We start from the raw sequence: 25,035 nt of genomic DNA on the forward strand, positions 1-25,035 counted from the left end.
ATCACCCTAGTGGGAACGGACAGGCCGAATCGACAAATAAGACTATCATTCAAAACCTAAAGAAAAGGTTGAACGACGCTAAGGGAAAATAGAGAGAAATTCTACTCGAAGTTCTTTGGGCATATCGAACAACATCAAAGTCTAGTACGGGATCAACCCCATTTTCCTTAGTATATGGCTCCGAAGCCTTGATTCCAGTCGAAGTCGGGGAACCCAGTTCCAGGTTTCGATATACAATAGAAGAGTCAAATCACGAGGCTATGAATACTAGCCTCGAATCATTGGATGAAAGACGAGAAGCTGCTCTCGTCCAATTGGCCGCCCAAAAATAGCGGATCGAAAGATACTATAATCGAAGAACCAAGCTTTGCCATTTTAAAATCGGGGACTTAGTGCTACGGAAAGTCACCCTCAGTACCCGAAATCCAAATAAAGGAAAACTGGGTCCAAACTGGGAAGGACCGTATCAGGTTCTCGAAAACGTCGGTAAAGGATCCTACAAGCTCGGTATTATAAACGGCAAACAACTATCAAGCAATTGGAATGTGCCGCACCTAAAACGATACTACTACTAAGGTACGACCCTCCCATATTCGTTTATATTTCAAAACTAACCCTTGCAGAAGTTCGATCAGGAACAAGGATGGATCCTTTAATACGAAGCCCTAGCTCTAAAAGCACGCGTTGCACTCTTTTTTCCCTTAGACCGGTTTTATCCCAAATGGGTTTTTTGGTAAGATTTTTAATGAGGCAACCATTGATCGTACTAACTTAGAAACAATTTAACAGTATCCGAGGCCTCTTTACAATCGACCTCGAATACTGGGGGGCATTACCCATCAAATATATCAAGTTCGATGCAAGAAAGTTACTTCATAACAACAGGGTTCCGTTAGGAAAAATTATAAAGAGCCAAATGGTCAAAACGAACCATGCTCAGGTAGTTGGCCCGAACCCTGACGCAAAACATGAACACATGTATAATGACTTACAAAGAAAAATTTCTTCTTTACCGATATCTTATATCCAAGCAAAATTCCTCTATTTTTGAGACTTATTATGCAAACAGGCTTAAGGTCCGAACAATACCCCTTAAATCGGGGACTGCCAACTGAAAATCAATGAGTTCGAGCAATACTCACTCAACTATAAAGCCCAAGGGCTACACCAACTCGAGTTCGAGCAACAATTCTCACTCGGAGACTATCTACGAAGCCCAAGGGCTACCCTATTTCGAGTTTGAGCAAGCACTCACTCGACCATTAAGCCTACAAACTACGAGTTCGAATCACTCACTGGACTACTAAGCCTATGGGCTACTCTTATTTCGAGTTCGAGCAAGCACTCACTCGACCATTAAGCCTACGGGCTACATTACTACGAGTTCGAATCATTCACTCGACTAATAAGCCTATGGGCTAGTCTTATTTTGAGTTCGAGCAAGCACTCACTCGACCATTAAGCCTACGGGCTACATTACTTCGAGTTCGAATCACTCACTCAACTACTAAGCCTACGGGCTACTCTTATTTCGAGTTGGAGCAAGCACTCACTCGACCATTAAGCCTGCGGGCTACATTACTTCGAGTTCGAATCACTCATTCGACTACTAAGCCTACGGGCTACTCTTATTTTGAGTTCGAGCAAGCATTCACTCGACCATTAAGCCTGCGGGCTATATTACTTCGAGTTCGAATCACTCACTTGACTACTAAGCCTACAAGCTACTCTTATTTCGAGTTCGAGCAATCACTCACTCGACCATTAAGCCTACGGGCTATATTACTTTGAGTTCGAGCAATCACCCACCCAACTACTAAGCCTAAAATCTACCTCATTTCAAGTTTGAGCAAACACTCACTCGGTTATAAAGGCTACAAGGTACAAATTCGATCAAATTGCCTAAAGCCTTATGAAAACCTTCATAAGGCATGAATGAAACAAAATCTTCACAAGCCAGAAAATAAAACAGAGGCAAGTCGGGAAAAGAAAAGATATATATATATATATATATATATATATATATATATATATATATATATATATACAAGATTATTTACAAGATTGTTTACAATGTCCGAAATGGAAACTAAGGGCTAAGTTTCTTTGTTATCTCCGAGGGCGGTCTCTTCTCCATCGGGCTCCTCCCCGCTCTCGGACCCGCTCTTGCTTCCATCATCATCATCATCATCATCATCATCATCGTTATCATCGGAAGCCAAGGCTTCAGCATCAGCTTCGAGCCCTTTAGCCCTTTTTATCTCCTCAGTGAGATCGAAACTTCGAGCATGGATCTCCTCGAGGGTCTCCCTCCGAGATCGACACTTAGCAAGTTCGGCAACCTAATGTGCTCGAGTGTTGGCGGTCTCGGCTGCCTCTCTTGCTTGTACCTGAGTATCTTCAGCATCGGCCCGATAGACGGCCACGAATGCATCTGCATCGGCCTTTGCCTTTTCGGCATCGGATTCGGCCTTGGCAAGTTCAGAGGCCAACCGAGCCTCGGGCTCCTCTATTCTTCTTGCTTGAACCGAGCTTTTCTCCTTCATACTTTGAAGTTGGCTTTCGGCCGATGATAATTGAGCTTGAGCAGCCTCTTTCTCTGCAGTAAAGCAGTCCATACCTTCTTTCCACTTCAAGGACTCCGCTCTTATCACATCAGCCTCCTCACGGAGTTTCCCAATCATCTCAAGTTTCTGCTGCAGCTATGAGACCGAAAAATTAGTCATTGTTCCGGTATCGATCCCATAGGCTTTTAATAGTATCATTACCTGCTCGGACATATCGGTCTGATCTTGGTGAGCCTTGGCCAACTCAGCTCGGAGGTCTTTGATTTCCTCTCACTTTTGCTCTAAGAAGAGTTTAAGGGCATTCCTCTCCTCCGTGACCCGTTGAAGGTCGGCCTCGTATCGACACAGCTCAGTTCGAGAGCGAGAACATGCTTCTTGATGAACTGCTGCGGCCCGCAAAGAAAGAAGAAATGAAGTTAGAAAAGAAAAACAAACATAAAAGTAATATCAACGAAGAGAGTAAAAGCTTACCCGATTCAGAGCTTGCTGCACTTCGCAGAAAAGGCCCGACACATCACTAGGGCCAGCAGAGTCCTCGACCCCAGTAAACAAATTGCAGAAGGGATCCTCCCCTTCATGAATCAGTTCATCTCGAGGGCCCCCAAAGCTTGGGCTTCCCAAATCGCCCCTTCGAAAAAAGTAGGGAAAGTGGGCGAGTCTTCGATTACTACTGCGCCAGGTGAGTCGCTTGGGGCATTCTCTTCGGTTCGAAGAGAGTTAGGAATGGCCCCTTCAGACATATCCACCATCCGTTGAATTCGATGGGAGATATCCTCGATCCCCAACATCTCGGGGACTTTGCCCGAATCTTTCTCCGATATACCCTCAGTTCGAGGCGGATCCTTGTAAACCACCATCGATGGTTTTCTTCACTCGGGCCAGCAGTACGGACCCGTTATCTTTTTCTTCTTCCTTGTGTTCATCCCTCAAACGCCGAACTGATTCTAAGGTTAAAGGGATGGTATTCTTCCTTGACTTACGAGCCTTCGGATTTGGGTTTTTGAAAGTAGAGGCCCTTTTTCTCTTATTGTCCTTTGCCGGTTTAGAAACCGGGGCCGAAGTTTCCTCTTCGCCGGACAGGGGTCTCAAAACCGAATCCTTGCCCAAACCTACACACAAGAAAATTGATTTGAATATACGGAAAACAGTTCGAACTATCAATGATTTGAGAAAGGAGCTTACCATGATTTTTGGCCTCCCATCGGCCCTTTGACAAATCGCGCCACGAGCGCTCGGCGTATGTAGAAGTCGAAGCCAGGGCCCGTACCCAGTATTTGAGGTCGGGAACCGCACCGGGCATCCAAGGAACCATTGCACCACAAAAGGAGATATCAGTAAGAAAGGAAATGACGGGGAAAAACAATTGGAGATAACAACAGAGTTACACTTACGCTTCATGTTTCATTCTTCGGAAAATGGCATCTTCTTGGCCGGTATTAGGTCCGACGTCTTCACTCAAACGAACCTTCTCATTCAGCCTCGATCCTTGTCATCATCTATGTTCGAGAACAGAACCTTGGTAGCCCGGTGCTGTAGTTTTATTAACCCGCCTCGAAAGAGGCGTGGGTAGTACAATCTAATGAGGTGGTCGAGGGTTAAAGACATCCCCTCGATTTTGTTCACAAAAAAATGGATCAGAATAACGATCCACCAGGGGGACTAACGTGAAAGGATCGAGGGGGCCTAACGTGAAAGGGTAAGTGTACACACTTAAAAACCCTTCCACATGAGTAGTAATATCCTCTTCGGGAGATGGCACTACCACTTCCTTGTTCCGCCAGTTACAATATTTTTTTATCTGTTCGAGATACCCCCCCCAGTTATCGAAAACATATACCTCGATACTGGCTCACATCGGCCCGGAACTGAAGAGCCTTTGTCGACCTTAAAATTGGAGGTAAGAACACACGCCACGGGAACGTACTCCTCAAGCCGTGGATCCACCGGTGTTTTGTCGGCGGCATATTAGGAAGAAGAAGATTTTTCTCTTTTTGGGGGACAATTTTTGATGTTTTCACCATTTTTGGATTTAAAGAAGAAGATATAACAAAGATATGGTGTTTTGAAGAAGGATTTTGCAGAGAAGAATCACAGATTTGCGAATGAATTAAGAAGGTGTGAGAAAGAAGTTAGAAAATTTAGAGTTAGGAGATGTAAAAATGATTAAAAGTGAAAAAAAGGGTTATTTATATATAGAGCAATGGCGGTTCAATTTCGATAATGGCCGACCATCGTCTGACACGCATTAAATGTCTAGGTAAACTGAACCGACGTGACAACTATCACGCAGGTCATGATCAGACTCGATGAAAATGTCAGTATATGTCTACTCATACCATTGAAAAATCATGTCGTTTCTCGCTACATCCTTCCTAAGAAACAAGGGGACTATCTGTATACGGTAAAAACTGGTTAGTCCTTCGTACGAACTGGTCAAAATGGTAATACATTGGATCGAAGATCAGGTTAAGGTACAAAGTAAGGTCATCAAGCTCCGAGCCCTAGGGACCGATCAATGTCGAGCTCGATATCATTATCGAGCTCGAATCCAAATCGAACTATGATGAAGTTACCGAGCTTACGAGGCAGAGACCGACTAGCACTGTCCCCGAATCAATACAAGGCTCCGAATCAAAATCGAGCTCGAGTTAAGATCGAGAGCTCGAGTCGATATCGAGCTCATAGACAAAAGCCGTTGCAACCGCACTAGGAGAGAGAATCTTGGCAGGAATTACGGAAAAGCTGATTTATCATGAGTCTTCCACTATGTATTTTTAATTGAATTTAAAGTAGGATCTCTCCACTAAAGGGGTTGGTTATTATTTCCGAAAAGTATCAAGTTTTGCATACACTGTAACTCAGATATCATATACTCTCATACTGAAGAATTATCCTCTTTTAGTTTTATAAATTGATTCATCTTGCTCAATCCTTAAATCATTCCCCTTTCAACTTTGCTTTTTTTTCTTACTCTTTATAGTCAATATTCGATATTTCTATTCATCTTTACAATTTATGTCAAGTTATATCACATATCCTTAGAACTACATACAAATTCAACTTTATCCGTTTTTCTGGTAAACACTTAGGTTTCTAGTTTGGCTCTAATATCTAGAGGGTTAATCTTTCTTTCAGGTGTCTTCATTTTTGTTTCAGATTAATTAAATCAAGACAAAGAAGGGAATGACTAAATTTTTTACATGTGGGAACTTACTGTTAAACCCTCAAATTGTCATAGTGCATTGCATAAAGGATATAGTAATTCTTTGTAGCATAATATTCTAAGCACTAAGGAGTAGCACTAGATAACAGAGTGATAGGAAAAGGATATTGGGGTTCACTGTGGCACAATACCTTAACCAGTAGCACTAGATAACAATTAAGGACATTGTGTTGTCTATACTGTTACCTTGTGTAATCTGTATCATCAAGAATACATTTGATGCAGGATTGAAGTTTATCCTTTGATTAAAAGAAAGCTAAAGTGGGGTGTCGATACCACTGTTTACATCTTTTATATATCAGTACGTCCATCCATTATTAACCTTATGGTCTTGATTCAAGAATATAATTAATACACTTCGGTCAAAAATAAGGGGTAAAAGAACGTCCGTGAAGTTCAAGTGTGTAACTGAGTTTTTGGGACTAATTTATGGTGGAACTTATGTGTTTTCCCTAGATTATTTCCAAATGAGTAACGGCCCAGTTACTCATGAGCTTGTTGTGACAAGGGCAGCAGCCATATGCAGCATAACCATAACAATGATGACTCGTTGGTCCAGTTTCCATGGAATTCATTGGCCCAGTTCCCATGGACATATGGATCTGAGAACAGTGTTGGAAGGGTAGTTTTGCTCGTGGGAGTAGGATTGATGTTTTTTCAAGCCAATTTGAGTTTGGAGAACCATTTTGAATATTGATTGATGCCACACACAAGAACTAGCTAAAGATGTGAACTTGTGTTTTTGCTTGGTGAGAATGTGATCTTGACTGCGTTATATTTATTGGGTTTTGGGCAGATCACGACTAGAGATTCTAACTTTATAATAATAAACTAGAGGATGGATTAAAAAAGGCATCTCATGCCCATGGCTGCTATAGAAAATTATGAAATGGCGCATGTTTTCACGGTTGTATAGCTTCTTTATGCATTCAAAAATGCTCCTAGCCTTTATTTCCCAAAGACCAGCTTGTACCTGAAATCCACTTTGCTATGTCACTCATCATTTATCCTTGGGCGTAGCAACTAGCAAGTGTACGTGCATTCTTATCGAGTTGTACCTCGTGACGGAAAATCACTTTGGAAGACTTTTTGTAGTGATGATAAGATATATATGACCTGGTGGCGTTAATATATTTTGGACAATATCCCATGCTTATATATTCATCATGTCATCCATCTATTAATTTGTTATAAACACCTTATCTATCGGGGATCTAGTACAAAGGTTGCGGGTTAACGTGAACCCAGTAATTTTTTGTTATATCATGTATTTGTATAAAAAAATTCATTAAATGTATAAGAACATTTAGCTCGGAACCCAATTTGTTGGTCCGGTTATTAATAAATATTAACTTGATATCGTTGTAAGAACTCATAAATTTAAAATCTTGAATCCGTATCTGTACCTACTATGGATGCAGGCAAGAGAAAGAAGTTGCACAAGAAAGACATGATGAAAGAGAGGTGTATACGGTCAAAATAGATTTTAGCCTTGGTATGTCTGGTATGGTTCGAAGGGTGGTGTATCGAAGTAAAATCCCGAAGGAGGGCACGAACTAATCTCGAATTCGGAGAGGCCGGTCCGTGTCGAGATCGATATCATAATCAAACTCGAACAAGAATCGAACCATGACGCGGGTGGATCTATCGTGTTGATAATCTAAAAACCAACCTACATTGATCTGGAATCAATTCGAGGGCTCGAACCAGGATCGGGCTCGAACCAAGATCACAAGTTCGAGCCGAAATCAAGCTCGAACCAAAATCGAGGATTCTAAGCAAGGTCGAGCTCACAGACAAAAGCCGTTGCAATCCCACTAGAGGGAATCTTGGCAGAAATTATGAAAAAGCTGATTTATCATGGGTCTCCCACTGAATATTTATTTTATTATGCTTGGAGCCGAATCCCTCCACTATAAAAGGGCTTGATTATCATTTCTGTAAAAGGACATCTTTTCTCTGAGATTTAGATTATAATGAAAGTATTATTTCCTCTGCAAGAAAGAGTTGCTATTCCAGTTTTCTTAGATTGATTCTATTTGTTCAATCCTAAGGTTCACTGTTCTTGATTGCCTTGTTTAGATACATTATCTACAATCTATATTCACATTTTATCCATCCTTGCATTTTGTATTAAGTTGCACCACATATCTTCGGAACTGCATATAAATTCAACTCTATCCATTTTTTGGGTAAACAGTTTGGCGCCCACCGTGGGGCCGAGGATAACAGTGGTCACTTATTTCCGAAAACATCTTCAATTCAGGGCCAGCTACGAATGGCCACCGATCGAATGGCTTCACCGACCGATTACGAATAGAGACCAAAGGGTCCCTCGATCTTTCGTGATTCCCGATGACTCCGGCGCCATAAAATTGACGATCGAGGAGCTAGAGCAAGTCATATTAATCGAGCGTCGGCCCGAGCGAAAGGTATACTTGGGAACGGGGTTAAGCCCTGAACTCAAGAAGAAACTCGTTTAATTTCTTAACGATAACATCGATTGTTTTGCCTGGTCCCATTTAGATATAGCAGGGATCTCGCCAGACATAACGACGCATCAGCTAAGTTTGGACCCCAGGTTCCGACCGGTGAAGCAAGAAAGAAGACGCTAGTCTGATAGAAAGAACGCGTTCATAAAGGACGAGGTAACTAAACTTCTCAAAGTAGAGTCCATTCGGGAGGTAAAATATCCTGAATGGTTAGCCAACGTAGTTGTAGTCCCTAAAAAAGGGGACAAACTTAGAATGTGCGTGGACTATAAGGATTTGAACAAAGCATGCCCCAAAGATTCCTTTCCGTTGCCCAATATCGATCGCATGATCGATGCCATGGCCGGCCACGAGATCCTCACTTTTCTCGATGCCTATTCCGGATATAATCAAATACGGATGAACCTGGAGGACCAGGAAAAAACCTCATTTGTCACCAAATATGGAACGTATTGTTATAATGTGATGCCCTTCGGGCTAAAAAACGCAGGGGCCACTTACCAACGCCTAGTGAATAAAATGTTTGAAGAACAAATAGGAAAATCAATGGAAGTTTATATTGATGACATGTTAGTCAAGTCCCTGCGCGCAGAGGACCATTTAATTCATTTGCAGGAAACGTTCGAGATTCTGAGGAAATACAAAATGAAGCTCAACCCCGAAAAATGTGCATTCAGGGTCGGTTCGGGGAAGTTCCTCGGCTTCATGGTATCACATCGGGGAATAGAGATTAACCCAGATAAAATCAAGGTCGTTGAAGACATCATCGTCGTAGACAGCGTGAAGGCCGTACAAAGACTAACAGGTCGGATCGCCGCCTTAAGCCGGTTCATCTCGAGATCATCTGATCGAAGTCATAAATTTTTCTCTCTACTCAAAAAGAAGAACGATTTTTCTTGGACCCCGGAGTGCCAACAAGCATTAGAAGAACTAAAGCGATATCTATCAAGCGCACCACTGCTTCACACTCCAAAAACGGATGAGAAACTTTGTTTGTACTTGGCAGTATCGGAAGTCGCCGTAAGCGGTGTCCTAGTTCGAGAGGAGCAAGGTACGCAATTCCCTGTTTATTATACGAGTCGAACCTTAGGAGAGGCGAAAACTAGATATCCGCTCCTAGAAAGGTTGGTGCTTGCACTGATAAGCGCCTCGAGGAAGTTAAGGCCATACTTCCAATGTCATCCCATATGTGTATTGTCCACATACCCGCTTCGTAATATTTTGCACAAATCCGAGTTATCAGGCCGACTGGCCAAATGGGTCATCGAACTCAGTGGGTACGATATCGAATATCAACCCCTCACGGCCATCAAGTCCCAAGTCTTAGCAGACTTCGTGGCTAATTTCACACCGGCCCTCGTACCCGAAGTCGAAAAAGAAGTGTTGAAATCAGGTACATCATCGGGGATATGGATCCTTTTTACGGACGGGGCTTCGAACGTAAAGGGGTCCGGGCTGGGCATAGTTTTGAAACCACCCACGGGTGGCATTATTAGGCAATCTATTAAAACTATCTGGTTGACTAACAACGAGGCCGAGTATGAAGCCATAATTGCAGGTCTCGAGCTAGCTAGAAATTTGGGAGCAGAAATCATTGAAGCCAACTGCGATTCCTTGCTGGTGGTGAGTCAAGTAAACAAAACTTTCGAAGTTCGAGAAGGTAGAATGCAGAGGTATTTAGATAAACTGCTTATCACTTTGCACCATTTCAAGCAATGGACTTTACGGCATGTCCCACGGGAACAGAATAATGAGGCTGACGCACTGGCGAATTTGGGGTCGTCGGTCGAGGTAGATGACACGGGCTCGGGGAATGTTGTTCAACTTTGAAGATCGGTAATCGAAGAAGGACACACCGAAATAAATTCTACAAGCTTAACCTGGATTGGAGAAACAAGTATATCGAATATTTGAAAAATGGAAAACTCCCATTGGACCCTAAAGATTCCAGAACCCTACGGACCAAAGCTGCTCGATTCACTCTGGCTTCAGACGGAACACTATATCGAAGAACGTTCGATGGACCGTTGGCAGTATGCTTGGGTCCGGGGGATGTCGATTACGTCCTACGGGAAGTGCATGAGGGTACTTGCGGGAATCACTCTGGAGCCGACACATTAGTCCAAAAAATAATCAGAGCAGGGTATTATTGGATCGATATGGGCAAAGATACGAAGGAATTTGTTCGTAAATGCGATAAATGTCAAAGGTTCGCACCAATAATCCACCAGCCCGGAGAATAACTCCATTCGGTCCTATCCCCGTGGCCTTTCATGAAATGGGGAATGGATATCGTCGGCCCTATGCCATCGACCCCAGGTAAAGCCAAATTTATTTTGTTTATGACTGACTATTTTTCTAAATGGTTGAAGCCCAGGCGTTCGAGAAAATAAGGGAGAAAGAAGTTATAGACTTTATTTGGGATCATATCATATGCCGGTTCGGGATTCCCGCCGAAATAGTATGTGACAATGGAAAGCAATTCATTGGTGGCAAAGTAACAAGATTCCTCGAAGACCACAAGATAAGAAGGATACTATCGACGCCATACCACCCCAGTAGGAATGGGCAGGCCGAATCAACAAATAAAACTGTCATTCAAAACTTAAAGAAGAGGTTGAACGACGCTAAAGGGAGATGGAGAGAAATCCTGCCCGAAGTCCTTTGGGCATACCGGACAACGTCAAAATCCAGTACGGGGGCGACCCCGTTCTCCTTAGTATATGGATTCGAAGAATTGATACCAGTCGAGGTTGGTGAACCCAGTGCCAGATTTCGATTCTCGGTGGAAGAATCAAATAACGAGGCTATGAACACAAGCCTCGAACTATCGGATGAAAGGCGAGAAGCTGCCCTCGTCCGAATGGCCGCCCAAAAGCAGCGAATCGAAAGGTATTATAATCGAAGAACCAAGCTCCGCCATTTCAAGCCTGGGGACTTAGTGTTGAGAAAAATTACCATCAGTACCCGAAATCCGAATGAAGGGAAGCTAGGACCGAACTGGGAAGGACCATATCAGGTACTCGAGGACACCGAAAAGGGGTCGTACAGGATCGGCGTTATAAACGGCAAACAGTTATCAAGCAACTGGAATGTATCATATCTAAAACAGTACTACTGTTAAGGTACAAGGGACGGATCTCTTGCCAGAAAGCACGCGTTGCACTCTTTTTCCCTTAGACCGGTTTTATCCCAAATGGGTTTTTCGGCAAGGTTTTTAATGAGGCAACCATTGGTCGTGCAGTATTTATAACAATACCCAGGGTCTCGCAAGAGAGTTATTTCACAGCAACGGTGTCCCAATAGGAAAACTGTAAAGAGCCAAATGGTCGAAGCGAGCCATGCTCATATAGATTGGCCCAAACCCAAGCGTGTAATAACGTGCGAAGAATTAAGATACAATTCGACCATTAAGCCTACGGGCTATTTTTTATATTCGAGTTTGAACAAACACTCACTCGACCACTAAGCCTACGTGCTACATTAATTCGAGTTCGAATCATTCACTCGACCACTAAGCCTACGGGCTATATTAATTCGAGTTCGAATCATTCACTCGACTAAGCCTACGGGCTATTTTTTATATTCGAGTTCGAGAAAACACTCACTCAACCATTAAGCCTACGGGCTACATTAATTCGAGTTCGAACCATTCACTCGACCACTAAGCCTACGGGCCACATTAATTCGAGTTCGAATTATTCACTCGACCACTATGCCTACGGGCTACATTAATTCGAGTTCGAATCATTCACTCGACCAAGCCTACGGGCTATTTTTTATATTCGAGTTCGAGCAAACACTCACTCGACCATTAAGCCTACGGACTACATTAATTCGAGTTCGAATCATTCACTCGACCACTAAGCCTATGGGCTACATTAATTCAAGTTCGAATCCTTCACTCGACGAGCTTTTGTTTTTATTTATTTCGAGTTCGAATCATTGACTCGACCAAGCCCACGGGCTATTTTTTATTTTTCGAATTCGAGCAAGCACTCGCTCGACCGTTAAAGCCTACGGTCTACATTAATTCGAGTGCGAGCAAACACTCGCTCGATCATCACGCCCACGGGCTATATTTCTTCAAGATCGAATCGTTGACAACTAAACGCTCGCTCGGTTGCAGAGACTACGAGGTCCAAATTTGATTAAGTGGTTTAAAACATTATGGAAACATTCATAAGGCGAATAAAGTCCTCGCAACATAGGAAACAAAAACAAAAGCGAGTCGGCGGAAGGGGAGATATGTCTATACATAAATTTATCTGCATGGGTGATTACAACGTAAAAACTAAGAACTAAATTAATCGACCGGGAGCTGTCTTTTCTTTATCGGTTTCCCCCCCCCCCGTTTTCGGATCCGCTATTGCTCCCATCGTCGTCATCATCATCGCAAACCAGAGCTTCGGCATCAGCTTCAAGCTCTTTTGCCCTTTTTATCTCTTTCGAGAGATCGAAGCCGCGAGCATGAATCTCCTCGAGAGTTTCCCTTTTGGATCAGTACTTAGCAAGTTCGATGACCCAATGCGCTCGGCCATCGACGGATTCGGCTGTCTCTCTTGCCTGGACTTGGGCAGCTTCAGCATCGGCCCGATAGACGGCCACTAGTGCATCCGCATCGGCTTTTGCCTTTTTAGCATCGGATTCGGCCTTGGCAAATACAGAGGACAACCGAGCCTCAAGCTCCTCAATTCTTCTTGCTTGAACCAGGCCTTTTTCCTTCATTTTCTGAAGTTGGGCTTTAGATGACGATAACTGGGCTTGAGCAGTCTCTTTTTCTGCAGCAAAGCGGTCCATACCTTCTTTCCACCGCAAGGATTCCATCCTTATCACGTCGACCTCCTCACGAAGCTTCCCTACCATCTCGATTTTTCACTGCAGCCGTGAGACCGAGATGTTAGCTATCGTTCCGGTATCGAACACATAGGTTTTCAAAAGCATCATTACCTGCTCAGACAAATCATTCTGATCTCGATAAGCCTTGGCCAACTCAACTCGGAGGGCTTTTATTTCCTTCTCTCTCTGCCCTAATAAAAGTCTAAGGGAGTTCCTCTCATCAGTAGCGCGGTTTAGGTCGGCCGCCTATCGATGCAGCTCATTCTGAGAACGAGAACATTGTTCTCGATGGACTGCCGCAGCCTACAAAGAAACAAGAAGCGAAGTTAACGAAAAACGAACATAAAGGTAGTACCAACAAAAAGATCTTTAAAGGCTCACCTGATTCAAAGCCTGCCGCAAACTGTGAAAAAGATCTGATTCATCACCGGCACCGGCAACGTCCTCGATACTGGTAAACAGGTCACAAAATGGATCTTCTTCATCAGGCCTGTCTAGATCAAGGGCTCCCAGAGCTTGAGCTTGCCGAATCACCCCTGCGGAAAAAGCGGGAAAGGTAGGTGAATCCTCGATCGCTGCTGCCCCAAGTGACTTGCTTGGAGCGTTCCCCTCGGCTCGGAGGGGTTCGAGGGGCTCTTCGATTGAAACCCCTACCGGTTGACTCCGATGAGAGGCATCTTCGACATCCAATAGTTCGGGGACTCTACCTCAATCTCTCTCCGGTATATCTTCAGTTCGAGGCGGAGCCCTAGAAAGCATCATCGATCCAGCCGGCGATGAAGCACTGGTGGCTCTCTTCGTTCGGACTGCCAGCGTGGACTTATTGTCTTCTTCTTCTTCTTCATCTTCATCCCTTAGACGCAAAACGGATTCTACGGTCAAAGGAATGACATTCATGTTCGGCTTACGAGCTGTCCTCTTCTTCGGTTTTGGATATTCGGGCAACGAGGCTCCCTTCCTTTTATTTTCCTTCACCGGCTTTGGGACAGAGGTCGAAACATCCTCCTCATTGGACAGAGGCCTCAAGACCGCGTCTTTACCCAAACCTGCATATGGTAAGTATTTTGAGAAAAGCCTCATTCGGATTGTCAGAGTTCGAGAAATGAGCTTACCGTGATTTTTGGCCTCTCATCGACCCCTTGACAAATCACGCCATGAGCGCTCGGCGTATGTAGAGGTCGAAACAAGAGCCCGTACCCAATTCTTGAGATCGGGAACCGCTCCGGGCATCCAGGGAGCCGCTACATCACAAAAAGAGGAGTGTCGGTAAGAGAATGAATGAAAGAACAAAATAGAAGCAACAGCAAGATCACACATACGTTTCATATTCCATTCCTCGGGAAATGGCATCTTTTCATTCGGGATCAGGTCCGAAGTCCTTATTCGAGTGAACCTGCTCATCCAACTCCGGTCCCTGTCCTCGTCAATACTCGAGAACAGAGCCTCGGTAGCCCGACGCTGGAGTTTTATTAACCCTCCCCGAAAAAGTCGGGGACGGTATAGCCGAATAAGATGATCGAGGGTGAACGACATCCCCTCGATTTTGCTCACGAAATATCGGCTCAGGATAACGATCCGCCACAAAGAGGGATGGGCCTGGCCTAAGGTTACCTGATATTGTCGACAGAAGTCAATAACGACGGGATCGAGGGGACCCAAAGTGAAAGGGTAAGTATATACGTTCAAAAACCCTTTCACGTAAGAAGTGATATCTTCATCAGGGGTAGGTATTATTATTTCTTTTTCACCCCAATTGCAATCCTTCTTTAACAAATCGAGGTGCTTCTCGGTTATCGAATACATGTATCTCGATACCGGCTCACACCGGCCAGGGACCGATGAACCTTTATCAACCTAAAAATCTGAAATAAGGACGCACGTCCCGGGGACACACTCCTCAGGCCGTGGTTCTGCCGGTATCTCATCGGCGACACACTCCTCAGGCCGTGGTCCTGTCGGTGTCTCATTGGTGACACACTGTGAAGATGACGCCTTCTCTTTCTGAGGAATGGTTTGCAATGTTTTCGCCATTTTTTGGATTCGAAAGTAAGGAGTAGAAGGAAGTGATAGAGATTTGGTAGAATTGAAGAGGATTTCTTTCGGAAAGAAATCACAGCTTTTCTGGTAAGTTGGAGAGTATAAAGAAGAATTTGAGAAATTTTATAAGATAGAAGGTGTAAAAATGGTAAAAGATAAAGGTAAGGGTTATTTATAGGTTCAAACGGTGGCGGTTCAGTATCAGCAGTGGCCGACCACCGCCTGACATGCATTAAATGCCTTGGAAGACTAAACCGACGGGACAACTATGCGTCATGGTCGAACCCGATGGAAACGACAAGATATAATCCGATCGAGCTGTTGAAAATCATATCGTTTCTCTCCATATTCTTTCTGAGAAATGAGGGGACTATTTGTATACGGTCGAAATAGATTTCAGTCTTGGCATATCCGGTATGGTTCGAAGGGTGGTGTATCGAAGTAAAATCCCGAAGGGGGGCACGAACTAACCTCGAACCCGGGGAGGCCGGCCCGTGTCGAGATCGATATCATAATCAAACTCGAACAAGAATCGAACCATGACGCGGGTGGATCTATCGTGTTGATAATCCAAAAACCAACATACATTGATTTGGAATCAATTCGAGGGCTCGAACCAGGATCGGGCTCGAACCAAGATCACAAGTTCGAGCCGAAATCAAGCTCGAACCAAAATTGAGGATTCTAAGCAAGGTCAAGCTCACAGACAAAAGCCGTTACAATCCCACTAGAGGGAATTTTGACAGAAATTATGAAAAAGCTGATTTATCATGGGTCTCCCACTGAATGTTTATTTTATTATGCTTGGAGCCGAATCCCTCCACTATAAAAGGGCTTGATTATCATTTTTGTAAAAGGACATCTTTTCTCTGAGATTTAGATTATAATGAAAGTATTATTTCCTCTGCAAGAAAGAGTGGTTATTCCAGTTTTCTTAGATTGATTCTATTTGTTCAATCCCAAGGTTCACTGTTCTTGATTGCCTTGTTTAGATACATTATCTACAATCTATATTCACATTTTATTCATCCTTGCATTTTGTATTAAGTTGCACCACATATCTTCGGAACTGCGTATAAATTCAACTCTATCCATTTTTCGGGTAAACAAGAGGCAACAATCGTTGCATTGGCCTCCTATTCTTGAATTGTATACCCCTAGGATTGGAGATAACAATTGGTAACTGCTAAGTTTCAAATTTGAATTGTAAATAATTCTTGTTGCCTAAATCTTTTGTCAACCTTTCCAGTTGATTAACGTTCTGGTTAAGAGTTTTACTTTTGTACAATTAGGAGTTTTTACATTATTAGGTTACTTAAAACATATTACAAATAACTGTCCGTAATGAGTGAAACCAGCTACGATTCCTCAGTTTAATTGGAATACTATGAACAGCAGTACTTTATAGGTGGCAGAAATTATTGGCATTTAGGAATTAAACACATTATTAGACCTAAATAATAGAAAGGTCACATATGCAGAATTTTTAGCCAGCCTAGGTGATACATGAATAATTGTGACAGAGCAGGGATTAGGTTCCTTATTTTTTTGTTTTTTTTGGGGGGTCGTCGGGGGGGGGGGGGGGGGGGATTATTATATGTGTACCAGAACAAAAAGCCAAAAATAGGTCAAATCTTTCATGTGGTTCTCTCTCAGTTAGACAACCAAGCACGTCTATTACAGAAAATCCAGTAGGAGTGGCATATTCAATGTTTATCAACTAATATTCGTTAAAAGCTGAGTTAACATGCAACCTAAGCAGCTACTTTATCCTGCAGACCTTGTTCATTTGCTGTTTATACGTAAGAAGATTAAAATTTTAACGATCAAGATGGAATGGATCCAAAAGTTCTTTTTATAAACATGACCATGTTCAGACCCGCTTGCATTCAAAATCAATTGCTTGTGTTGTAGTCATTCCCTGGAAAGACGAAGTCTGGATGTAATTCAACTCAACCAAAGTGAGGTAATAAATTATTATCTTCAGTTCATGTGACGGACCGAACCTTGTAGGTCCGGAATTTTGGGAAGCACCAAATAATCATAATGCATACTACCTTACACATGTAAAGATATCGGGTAACTCTGCTCACCAAGAAATTGTCATATGGCAAAAAAATCACTTAACTTCTTTTTCTCAACTGGAATTCAGACCTTGGTCTCCCATGGTTGACACACTTCAACTACCAATAAATCCAAAACTATTCTTACACATTCCCATATAAAGAAATATTTATATTAATATACTTTGAAAACAAACTTACTAGATAAAATCCTATATAGTGATAATGATGCTGAAGAGATGCAAATGAATATAAGCCATGCTTCGCATTAAGCAATAACCATAGAGATCACAATTACCTGGCTTCATGGTCACCAAAAATCAAAGCTAGTTAATCAATCAAAGCAATGAGCAAAATCGGCAACCTTGTTATCAAGGATTTCTATGTATAAAGTATAAACAAAAGCAATAAAAGAACACTATAAGGTCAGAGAAAATGCAACACAAGAATAAATATGAATAAATTAGTACCTATCCAAAAATTTCCCAACATGAGGAAAAGCCCCAAAAATGTGAAATATTATCTGGGAGCATAATCAGAAATGGTGTACACGATGGAATATAGAGTTATGCACAACTTTAAACTAATAGCAGCTCCCTCCCCATTTGTCTAACAGACATGCCGGATCCTGAAAAAACCTTCTCTAACAAGTATATACAAAACAACCCTTCACTCCCCAAATCTGAGTACTCATCCAAACATTCAAAATAGTTTGTAGGAGACATAACTGTTGGACATCTTGCAGAATCCTCAATATGGGCTTCACAAGGAGCAATGCGAAACTGCACCCTCGACGTTTACAAAAAAGAAAAGCAAAAAAGAACTTAACCCTCCCAGATCAGCCACTTTCTCTCATGCAATTACCGGGCAATAGAAACTTATATCGATCTGCATTTTCCAAAAGAAAAGCTGGAAGGTGAACGGCTGAGTAGGAGTGCGGAATAGGTCCCATTTTGCCTATGATCTCCCTGAAAGTGTACTCCTCTGGTAGCATATCAAACAAATCAGCTCCTTCGCAAATTACCTTTTGCACTCTCTTTGGATTCAGAAAATGAGAAAATCTGACCCTGTCAAAATGGCTGTAGGCTTTCATCTTGAATATAAACTCCCTTATGTGGCGGAAGCAAAAGCTACAATGCCACCCTGCATCCGCCAAGATGATATCTGACTGTCGAAAATGAGCATACCTCGTCTTACCAGATTGGTATCTGTGTACAGAAGCTCTCCAGCTATTGTTATCGACAAGGAATTCAAAAGAGTAGAGATAGTTCTTCAACCGAAGATGAAGAACTGCAGGTATGTCATTGCACCACCTCAAGAGATTGATGGTATGTCTACTAGGTATCTCATCAACATCCGACATTATCAGCAAATCATCATCCTGAATACCAGCTTGTTTGAGGAGATAATCCAATGCAAGTCTCTGATAAGCTTCCTCAACAAAAGGATTCTCTCCTTTCCTAAATCTCCCGGGGATTTGTCCATATGTCAGTCTTGATTCAACAAAGTCAAACTGATCTCTGTGGTTAGCAAAGTACGAAGGCTTTGGCAATCCGGTGAATGTTGAATTTGATTCGAGCAAAACAAACTCTGTTATATAAGGGTACAACTCCTTCCACCGTATAGTAAGCATCTCCACCTCATTACTGAACAACACTGCATCAAAGACACGCCTAGGGTACTCACGAATTCCCCACCCATGAAGTTTACAGAGATTCTCCATTGACACATTCTCATGATAATAGTGAGGCATTTCATGGAAAGGCTTTGGCGGCTTTTCCCACAAAGGCCGTAGGAAGTAAGTGATTTTCTGTCCATGCACATATATACCAAAGATACTAGTTGGAATCAACACAAAAAGAAAGATATATGTTTTCAGGTCCAAGCCACGAAGGATGCATTTTAATCTCGACATGCTCAAGGCTCGACCAGCGTCCTGCAGTCAACAAAACCATGGTTTAAGGAAACTAAGAACCGAGGATAGTACTCATCAGTGGTACAAAAAGCATACACATCCTGTATCCCACACTCTAATTCATAGGCAAAAAAGCTATTGAATACCAAAACAAACTACAGTATTTAAGTTTGAAGAGCACACATTAAGTAGAAGCAAGATAAGTCCCGAGCAGAAAACGAAACCTCATCCTATCCTGCCGACCATGCTCAAATTAAGACAGGACCAAAAAAGGGAAAAGAGGTAGGGAATTATTCAGTACCTAACCAAATTGTATTGTGCTCATTATTCCACCCCCAACATGAGTAATTCCAGATATATGCTAAAAAACAAAAATTATGCTTCAAGCAAAAGTAGAAAGATACTTGGTGCTAGGGTAAGCAAAGAAGAAACAAACTTGGTGAAGGGGCACTTTCATTTAACATACAAGGAAAGTACTATGAAAAGGAACAATCTAGAAGGCAGAATTCTCACAATCTCCTTCTCCTTGATCAAAATGATTAAAAAAACAGCCTTTTTACACAAAGAAAAAGGAAGCAAAGGAGGAAACATACAAGAATATAGAACCTTGAATCAAATCAAATCTAGCTTCTTTTTTTCAATACGGGCTAGAACAACCAATATAATATGACTATATAACCACCTAATACTTTGAACATTCTTTTGTATCTAGAAGCATAGAAAATAAAAAACAGAAACAGGAAAAAGAAAAGCAAGGAAAACCAAGAATGCAACCCCAGAAGCAAATCTAAAAACATTAATCAATGACTTGACATATACATTAAGGACAATATAAAATAGTTGAAGAGGAAAAAGAAAAGGAGAAAACTTTACCTCATAACAAATATCATCCTTCTTCTTAGAACAATACCCAGATCCCCCTTCAGCCAAGATAAAAACTTTCTCCCAAAATCTAGTGATACCCCACATCTTTCTCCTTTTCTCTAACTGTATTTCTATCAACCTCCTTCAATTTACAGATCAAAGTCCAAATCAACCCACAATTGCACTTGTAATGCAACCCGCAAATCAATCAACCAACAACTTGATACCACCTAGTTCGGACTGAGGAAAAAGTGGAAAGTTTATAAATAGAGCAACCAAAAAAAATTAAAATAAAAATTTTCAAGCCCTTGAAATTAGTTGTGACCCTGAAAGAATGGATTGAAGAATAATAGTAAAAAAAAAAAATAATAATAATAATAATAATAATAATAAAAGTAAAAATAGGGAGGAATTTGTGGAAGAATGAAATTAGGAGACAAAAATATAGGCCAGAAATGGTGAAGTGTTTTTATGGGGTCGGCAGTTGTAAAGAAGATTTCAAGGCCGTTTCTCTTGTCTTCTACCCCACTTCTACCGGCTAATACAACAAATCATTTGTTTCTCTTCTTTTTATTTTCAATTAGGGTACGATAATACCCTTTACATTACATATTACTCATTTAAAAATAAAATATAGTATGAAGCAATTATTAAATTTATTGATAACCTCAATTATTGATTATTAAATTAAATAATTTTAAATAAAAATAATAAAACTCATATAGTCGACATCAACTAACATGAAAACAAAAGAGTCGATATTCAGATTGAGATAGTTATTTCATCTAACCATAATTGTCTCCAGATAAATTGATTATTTGAATTGAGACTTAATTTATCTTATTCATTTATTTCATTTTATACGATTGGTATATTATTTAAAAAGTAACTTTCTCCCACATTTTTAAATGCATCAAGGTTATTTCATTCAAACAAAAGAGTCGATATTCAGATTGAGATAGAGAATAAATAGTTTTACATTATACTAAAAATACCATTATTATTCTTTATAAAGAAGAGAGTAATCCATCTTACATTTTTTTTAAAAAGTAATATACGTAGCATTATAGCCTTACGTTTCCAACCAAAAAAACAAAAAACTTACGTTTTAAAATCAAATGAATGGGCAGTTTGGTCATTTAATATTGCACAGGCCCCTTACCTTAAGAACCAAGTCTTGTTACGCGTCGAATTGACGGGCTCGATGCAACTTCGTTTGCTTGTCGCGTGGCATAACGATGAGATTTACTATTGAGATTAACAAGTACGTTTGATTGAAAAGTTTATGTTATATAAAGTTACATATTTATATCATGCCATAAAGTTTGAAATTCTGAGGACAGGTGGCGAATGAATTTTCCCGTTAGCAACTTAACATGTTAATGTCATTATCCTGGCCACTGGCCAGAGAATCATGTTAGGTTATTATAATTTATAATCACCAATTTTCTTACCTTTTCCCTGTTAGAATATGGCATTTTATTCCTCTCGAATTTACTTTTAAGGTTCGATTATTTTCTTTTTTTGAATGATGAAGTTGGTTGACATTTTATACTGAAATTTGGTTTCAACTTCAAGTCTCAGCAAAAATGTGAATTTGTATTTTACATGAAATGTGTGCTATATAATCTCATCTAGATGGTGCTATATAATCTCATCTAGGGTAACGGCGGAACTATAGCCAAGTTAAAAACCACAAATACAAGCTCTAATGATACCAAATAAATAACTATAGGCAAGGCAAATTAATCAACGGAAGAGACACGAGGATTTAACGTAGAAAAACCTCTTCAACATGAAGAGTAAGAAACCACGAGACCAAAGCTTCATTATATCAATGAGAAATTTACAAAAGTTTTCCAAATGGATACAATATTAATACTAAACATGGAACAACAATAGCAACTAGAATAACAACCAAACAAGAGAAAATTTAAAAAAAAATACCAACATTGGAGTTACTATACACGACCCAAAATCGGGAGATACAGGACTCCAAATCATGCTCTATCAATTTCTAGTCGAAGATCAAGATGTTGGAAACTGTAGGTTCAAATTTCAGCTTGATCGGACAAGAAACAAAGTGGAGATCAAAGTTTGAAGGTGGCTACTCAAGCTAATTTTTTAGCAGAAACGTGTATACCCTATATCAAAAAGTTTAAATCTTAAAATGTCAGATAAATATTATTAAACTTTGTATAACCTAACGTACAATTGTTAAATTTCATAAGTATTTCTAGAATTTGATGCTAAGTTAAAGAGACAATAGTTGTAATATTAGAATAATTTATATCTAATGTATTAATTATAATATTTACATTTTGTTGCATAAAATTTATAGAATGAGTCTTTCATTTAAATAACATTATATCGTATACCCAGAGACAATCAAACTTTATAGAATTAATCGATTTTAACTCTATGACCGATTATAAATCTGTAATTAAGAATAAGAAAAATTGAAGGAGTACAGATCCACATTATCGACTTTACTTATCTTTTCCCACTTAGTTTGTTCTCTATTTTTCTTTTTATTTTTACAAAGATAAATATTTTTTTATAGAATTAATTAGTTATAATTCTATGAGAAGGAATAATTCAAACCGGCACAAATAAGAGATGGCCCGACTATATCTGAATTCACGCCACGTAGGACCCCATTCCGGGGGAAGCGCTCCCTACCAAGGATTTTTTCATACCCAGCACTCGAACCCAAGACCTCTGATTAATGGAAGAGCAGCCCCATCTGCTACACCACATCCTTCGGATTCACGCCACCTAGGGCCCCATTCCAGGGAAAGCGCTCCATACCAAAGATTTTTCCATACGCAGGACTCGAACTCGAGACCTCTAATTAAGGAAAGAGCAGCCACATCCGCTGCACCACATCCTTTGGGGGTAGCGGCTACGTTCTTTCTTATTCTTTGTGAAATTCTCCATTTTTTGTACATAACTATAACTAAACTAAGAGAAAGGTTTTAATGCATAAAATATAGCTAAAAGCTTCAATAAAATAATAAGGAACCGCTTCGATCGAACATGATAGAATGTGTGTGCATCAGTTTTTTTTCTTAAAGTCTTTTGAGTTAATTTGGTATTATCTTTAACTAACAAGGCATTGTGATGGAAAAGAATTTCGAAACTAAATATTTTTTGTGGTACTTTATTTCAAATCCAACTTATTCGGTTTTGTGTTGGTTTATATTTTTACAAATCCGATTTTATCCCCTTTTTATCTTGTTTCAATTTGTAAAGTAAATATTGTATGAATGAATATTCTTACCAGAAAGTTCAATATATTCTAGTTTAGATCGATCTGCTATTGTTTTGCCTAATAACTAATCATTTAAATACTTGTATACGGGTATAACTGAGCCCGCGGCATGACTCGACTTCCTGGTGAGCGAACGGAGCAGGAACAAGACCATAATGAATCAGAGTCAGAACGAATAACCCATCGTATCAGGGCTCGGGCAAACACCTGCCCTCGGGGATATCGGAGCCATATCCTCGATGTCCGATTTAAGGATTGAGACTTTGGAAAGCATTACCAAGCAGTTACACATAACTAACAAAGGGCCGTAATATCCGTGCCTAACCGGATATCACAGCGTAAATCTCGGCTCGTATCGGCGGAAAATCAGTGATCGTCGAAAAAGATCTTTTACTTTTTAGAATTGTACTTAGAGTAAAACTGCTCTACTATATAAATAGGAATGCTTATTATTCATAGGACATATTGTAAAATGCATATCAAGGCAATATACTCTTATTTTCGCTGTTATCCAAAGTTCTTACTTTTGTTTATCAGTTCTTCATTAGTGTGAGCCCGGGATCGAAGGTAGGCATTTCATTAAATTGTTACTGAGTCCGGGATCACTCCCCTTAATTAGTTTGACAATTTATTATATCTTTTATCTGTTTAATCTAACAACATTTATCATTTGTATTGAATTAATCAACGTGTCCTTAAAATCACATATAAATTCAATTGTTATCGATTTTCTAGGGTAAACAGTTTGGCGCCCACCGTGGGGCTAAGGACAATACTTGCAATTTGATACAAATTTTCATAACACACTATATTTTACACTTGTTCTTTGAGCTTCTAATTTCAGGTCAAATTTAAAATATCAAACTCCCAATCTGCCCATTTGAACGTTGATGCTGAGTCAGGCCACCATGGCGAGAACAACAACGTGGTGCCCAACAACGCTGTTCCCCCCGTTGACCCCAACGAAGCCTCATTCGTGGATCCGATCGATGCTAACTCACATGTGGCTATCGAAGCAAACTTGCCTTCTGACCCCGAAAACAACATTTTCGCGGGGCAACCCGATCGATATCCCGGAGTACACATGACGGCGAAGGTGATGGGATCAACTTGCGGGTGATCTTTGAAATGTTACAGGCTCAACAGGAAGCAATAGCCCAGTTGCAAAACCAAAGACGTGCCCCCAGCAGAGTTGAGCCCGAACCATCCCGAAAAAATGCCCGCAGAAATGAACCGGCCACAGAAAAGCCGAGTGTACCTGAACCCGGGACCAATCCCGAGATAATAAAGATGCTTGAGGAACTGACTAAATGGGTGGAATCGGGAGAAAAGAAAATCGAAGTCAACGATAAAAAAATGGAGACATATAACTCTAGGGTCGATCAAATCCCAGGAGCACCACCGATACTGAAAGGCCTGAATTCCAAGAAATTTGTCCAAAAGCCTTTCCCTCCGAGCACAGCTCCGAAGCCGATCAAAAAGAAGTTCCGTATGCCCGAAATTTCGAAGTATAATGGAACAACTAATCCAAATGAACATGTGACCTCCTACACGTGCGCCATCAAGAGGAACGACTTGGAAGATGACGAAATCGAATTCGATATGCTGAAAAAGTTCGGAGAGACCTTGTCAAAAGGAGTTATGATGTGGTATCAAAACTTACCTCCTAATTTTATTGACTCGTTTGATATGCTTACAGATGCCTTTGTAAAAGCGCACGCCGGGGTAATCAAGGTTGAGACCAGGAAGTCAGACCTTTTC

General features: G+C 40.9%; 2 protein-coding genes across 3 annotated transcripts; both read right to left on the reverse strand.

The window, feature by feature from the left end:
• Positions 1-12,782: 12,782 nt before the first annotated feature.
• LOC138900032 (uncharacterized) lies at positions 12,783-13,148 on the reverse strand. Its single transcript, XM_070186732.1, has one exon. It carries the CDS (start codon positions 13,146-13,148, stop codon positions 12,783-12,785), a length of 366 nt encoding a protein of 121 aa, XP_070042833.1.
• A 4,499-nt stretch (positions 13,149-17,647) lies between these two features.
• On the reverse strand, positions 17,648-20,481 carry LOC104100978 (uncharacterized). Of its 2 annotated transcripts, none has more exons than XM_009608363.3 (2): positions 20,010-20,481; positions 17,648-19,157 (listed from the first exon to the last, which is right to left on the reverse strand). In XM_009608363.3, exons 1-2 carry the CDS (start codon positions 20,103-20,105, stop codon positions 18,060-18,062), a joined length of 1,194 nt encoding a protein of 397 aa, XP_009606658.1. In that variant the 5' UTR covers positions 20,106-20,481; the 3' UTR covers positions 17,648-18,059. The 2 variants fall into 2 exon arrangements, with proteins under 2 accessions (XP_009606658.1, XP_033513229.1); XM_033657338.2 differs by lacking the exon at positions 20,010-20,481 and adding an exon at positions 19,438-19,756.
• Positions 20,482-25,035: the final 4,554 nt, after the last annotated feature.

This window comes from Nicotiana tomentosiformis, chromosome 10 (assembly GCF_000390325.3).
Source record: "Nicotiana tomentosiformis chromosome 10, ASM39032v3, whole genome shotgun sequence".
Classification (NCBI taxonomy): Eukaryota; Viridiplantae; Streptophyta; class Magnoliopsida; order Solanales; family Solanaceae; genus Nicotiana; species Nicotiana tomentosiformis.

Excerpts from the sequence above, each read along its gene's own strand:
- LOC104100978 (XM_009608363.3), bottom strand. The coding sequence starts at position 20,105 with ATGTGGGGTATCACTAGATTTTGGGAGAAAGTTTTTATCTTGGCTGAA. Across the intron at positions 19,158-20,009 it reads AGGATGATATTTGTTATGAG|GACGCTGGTCGAGCCTTGAG; the intron begins GTAAAGTTTTCT and ends TGTTGACTGCAG.
- LOC138900032 (XM_070186732.1), bottom strand. The coding sequence starts at position 13,148 with ATGGTAGGGAAGCTTCGTGAGGAGGTCGACGTGATAAGGATGGAATCC.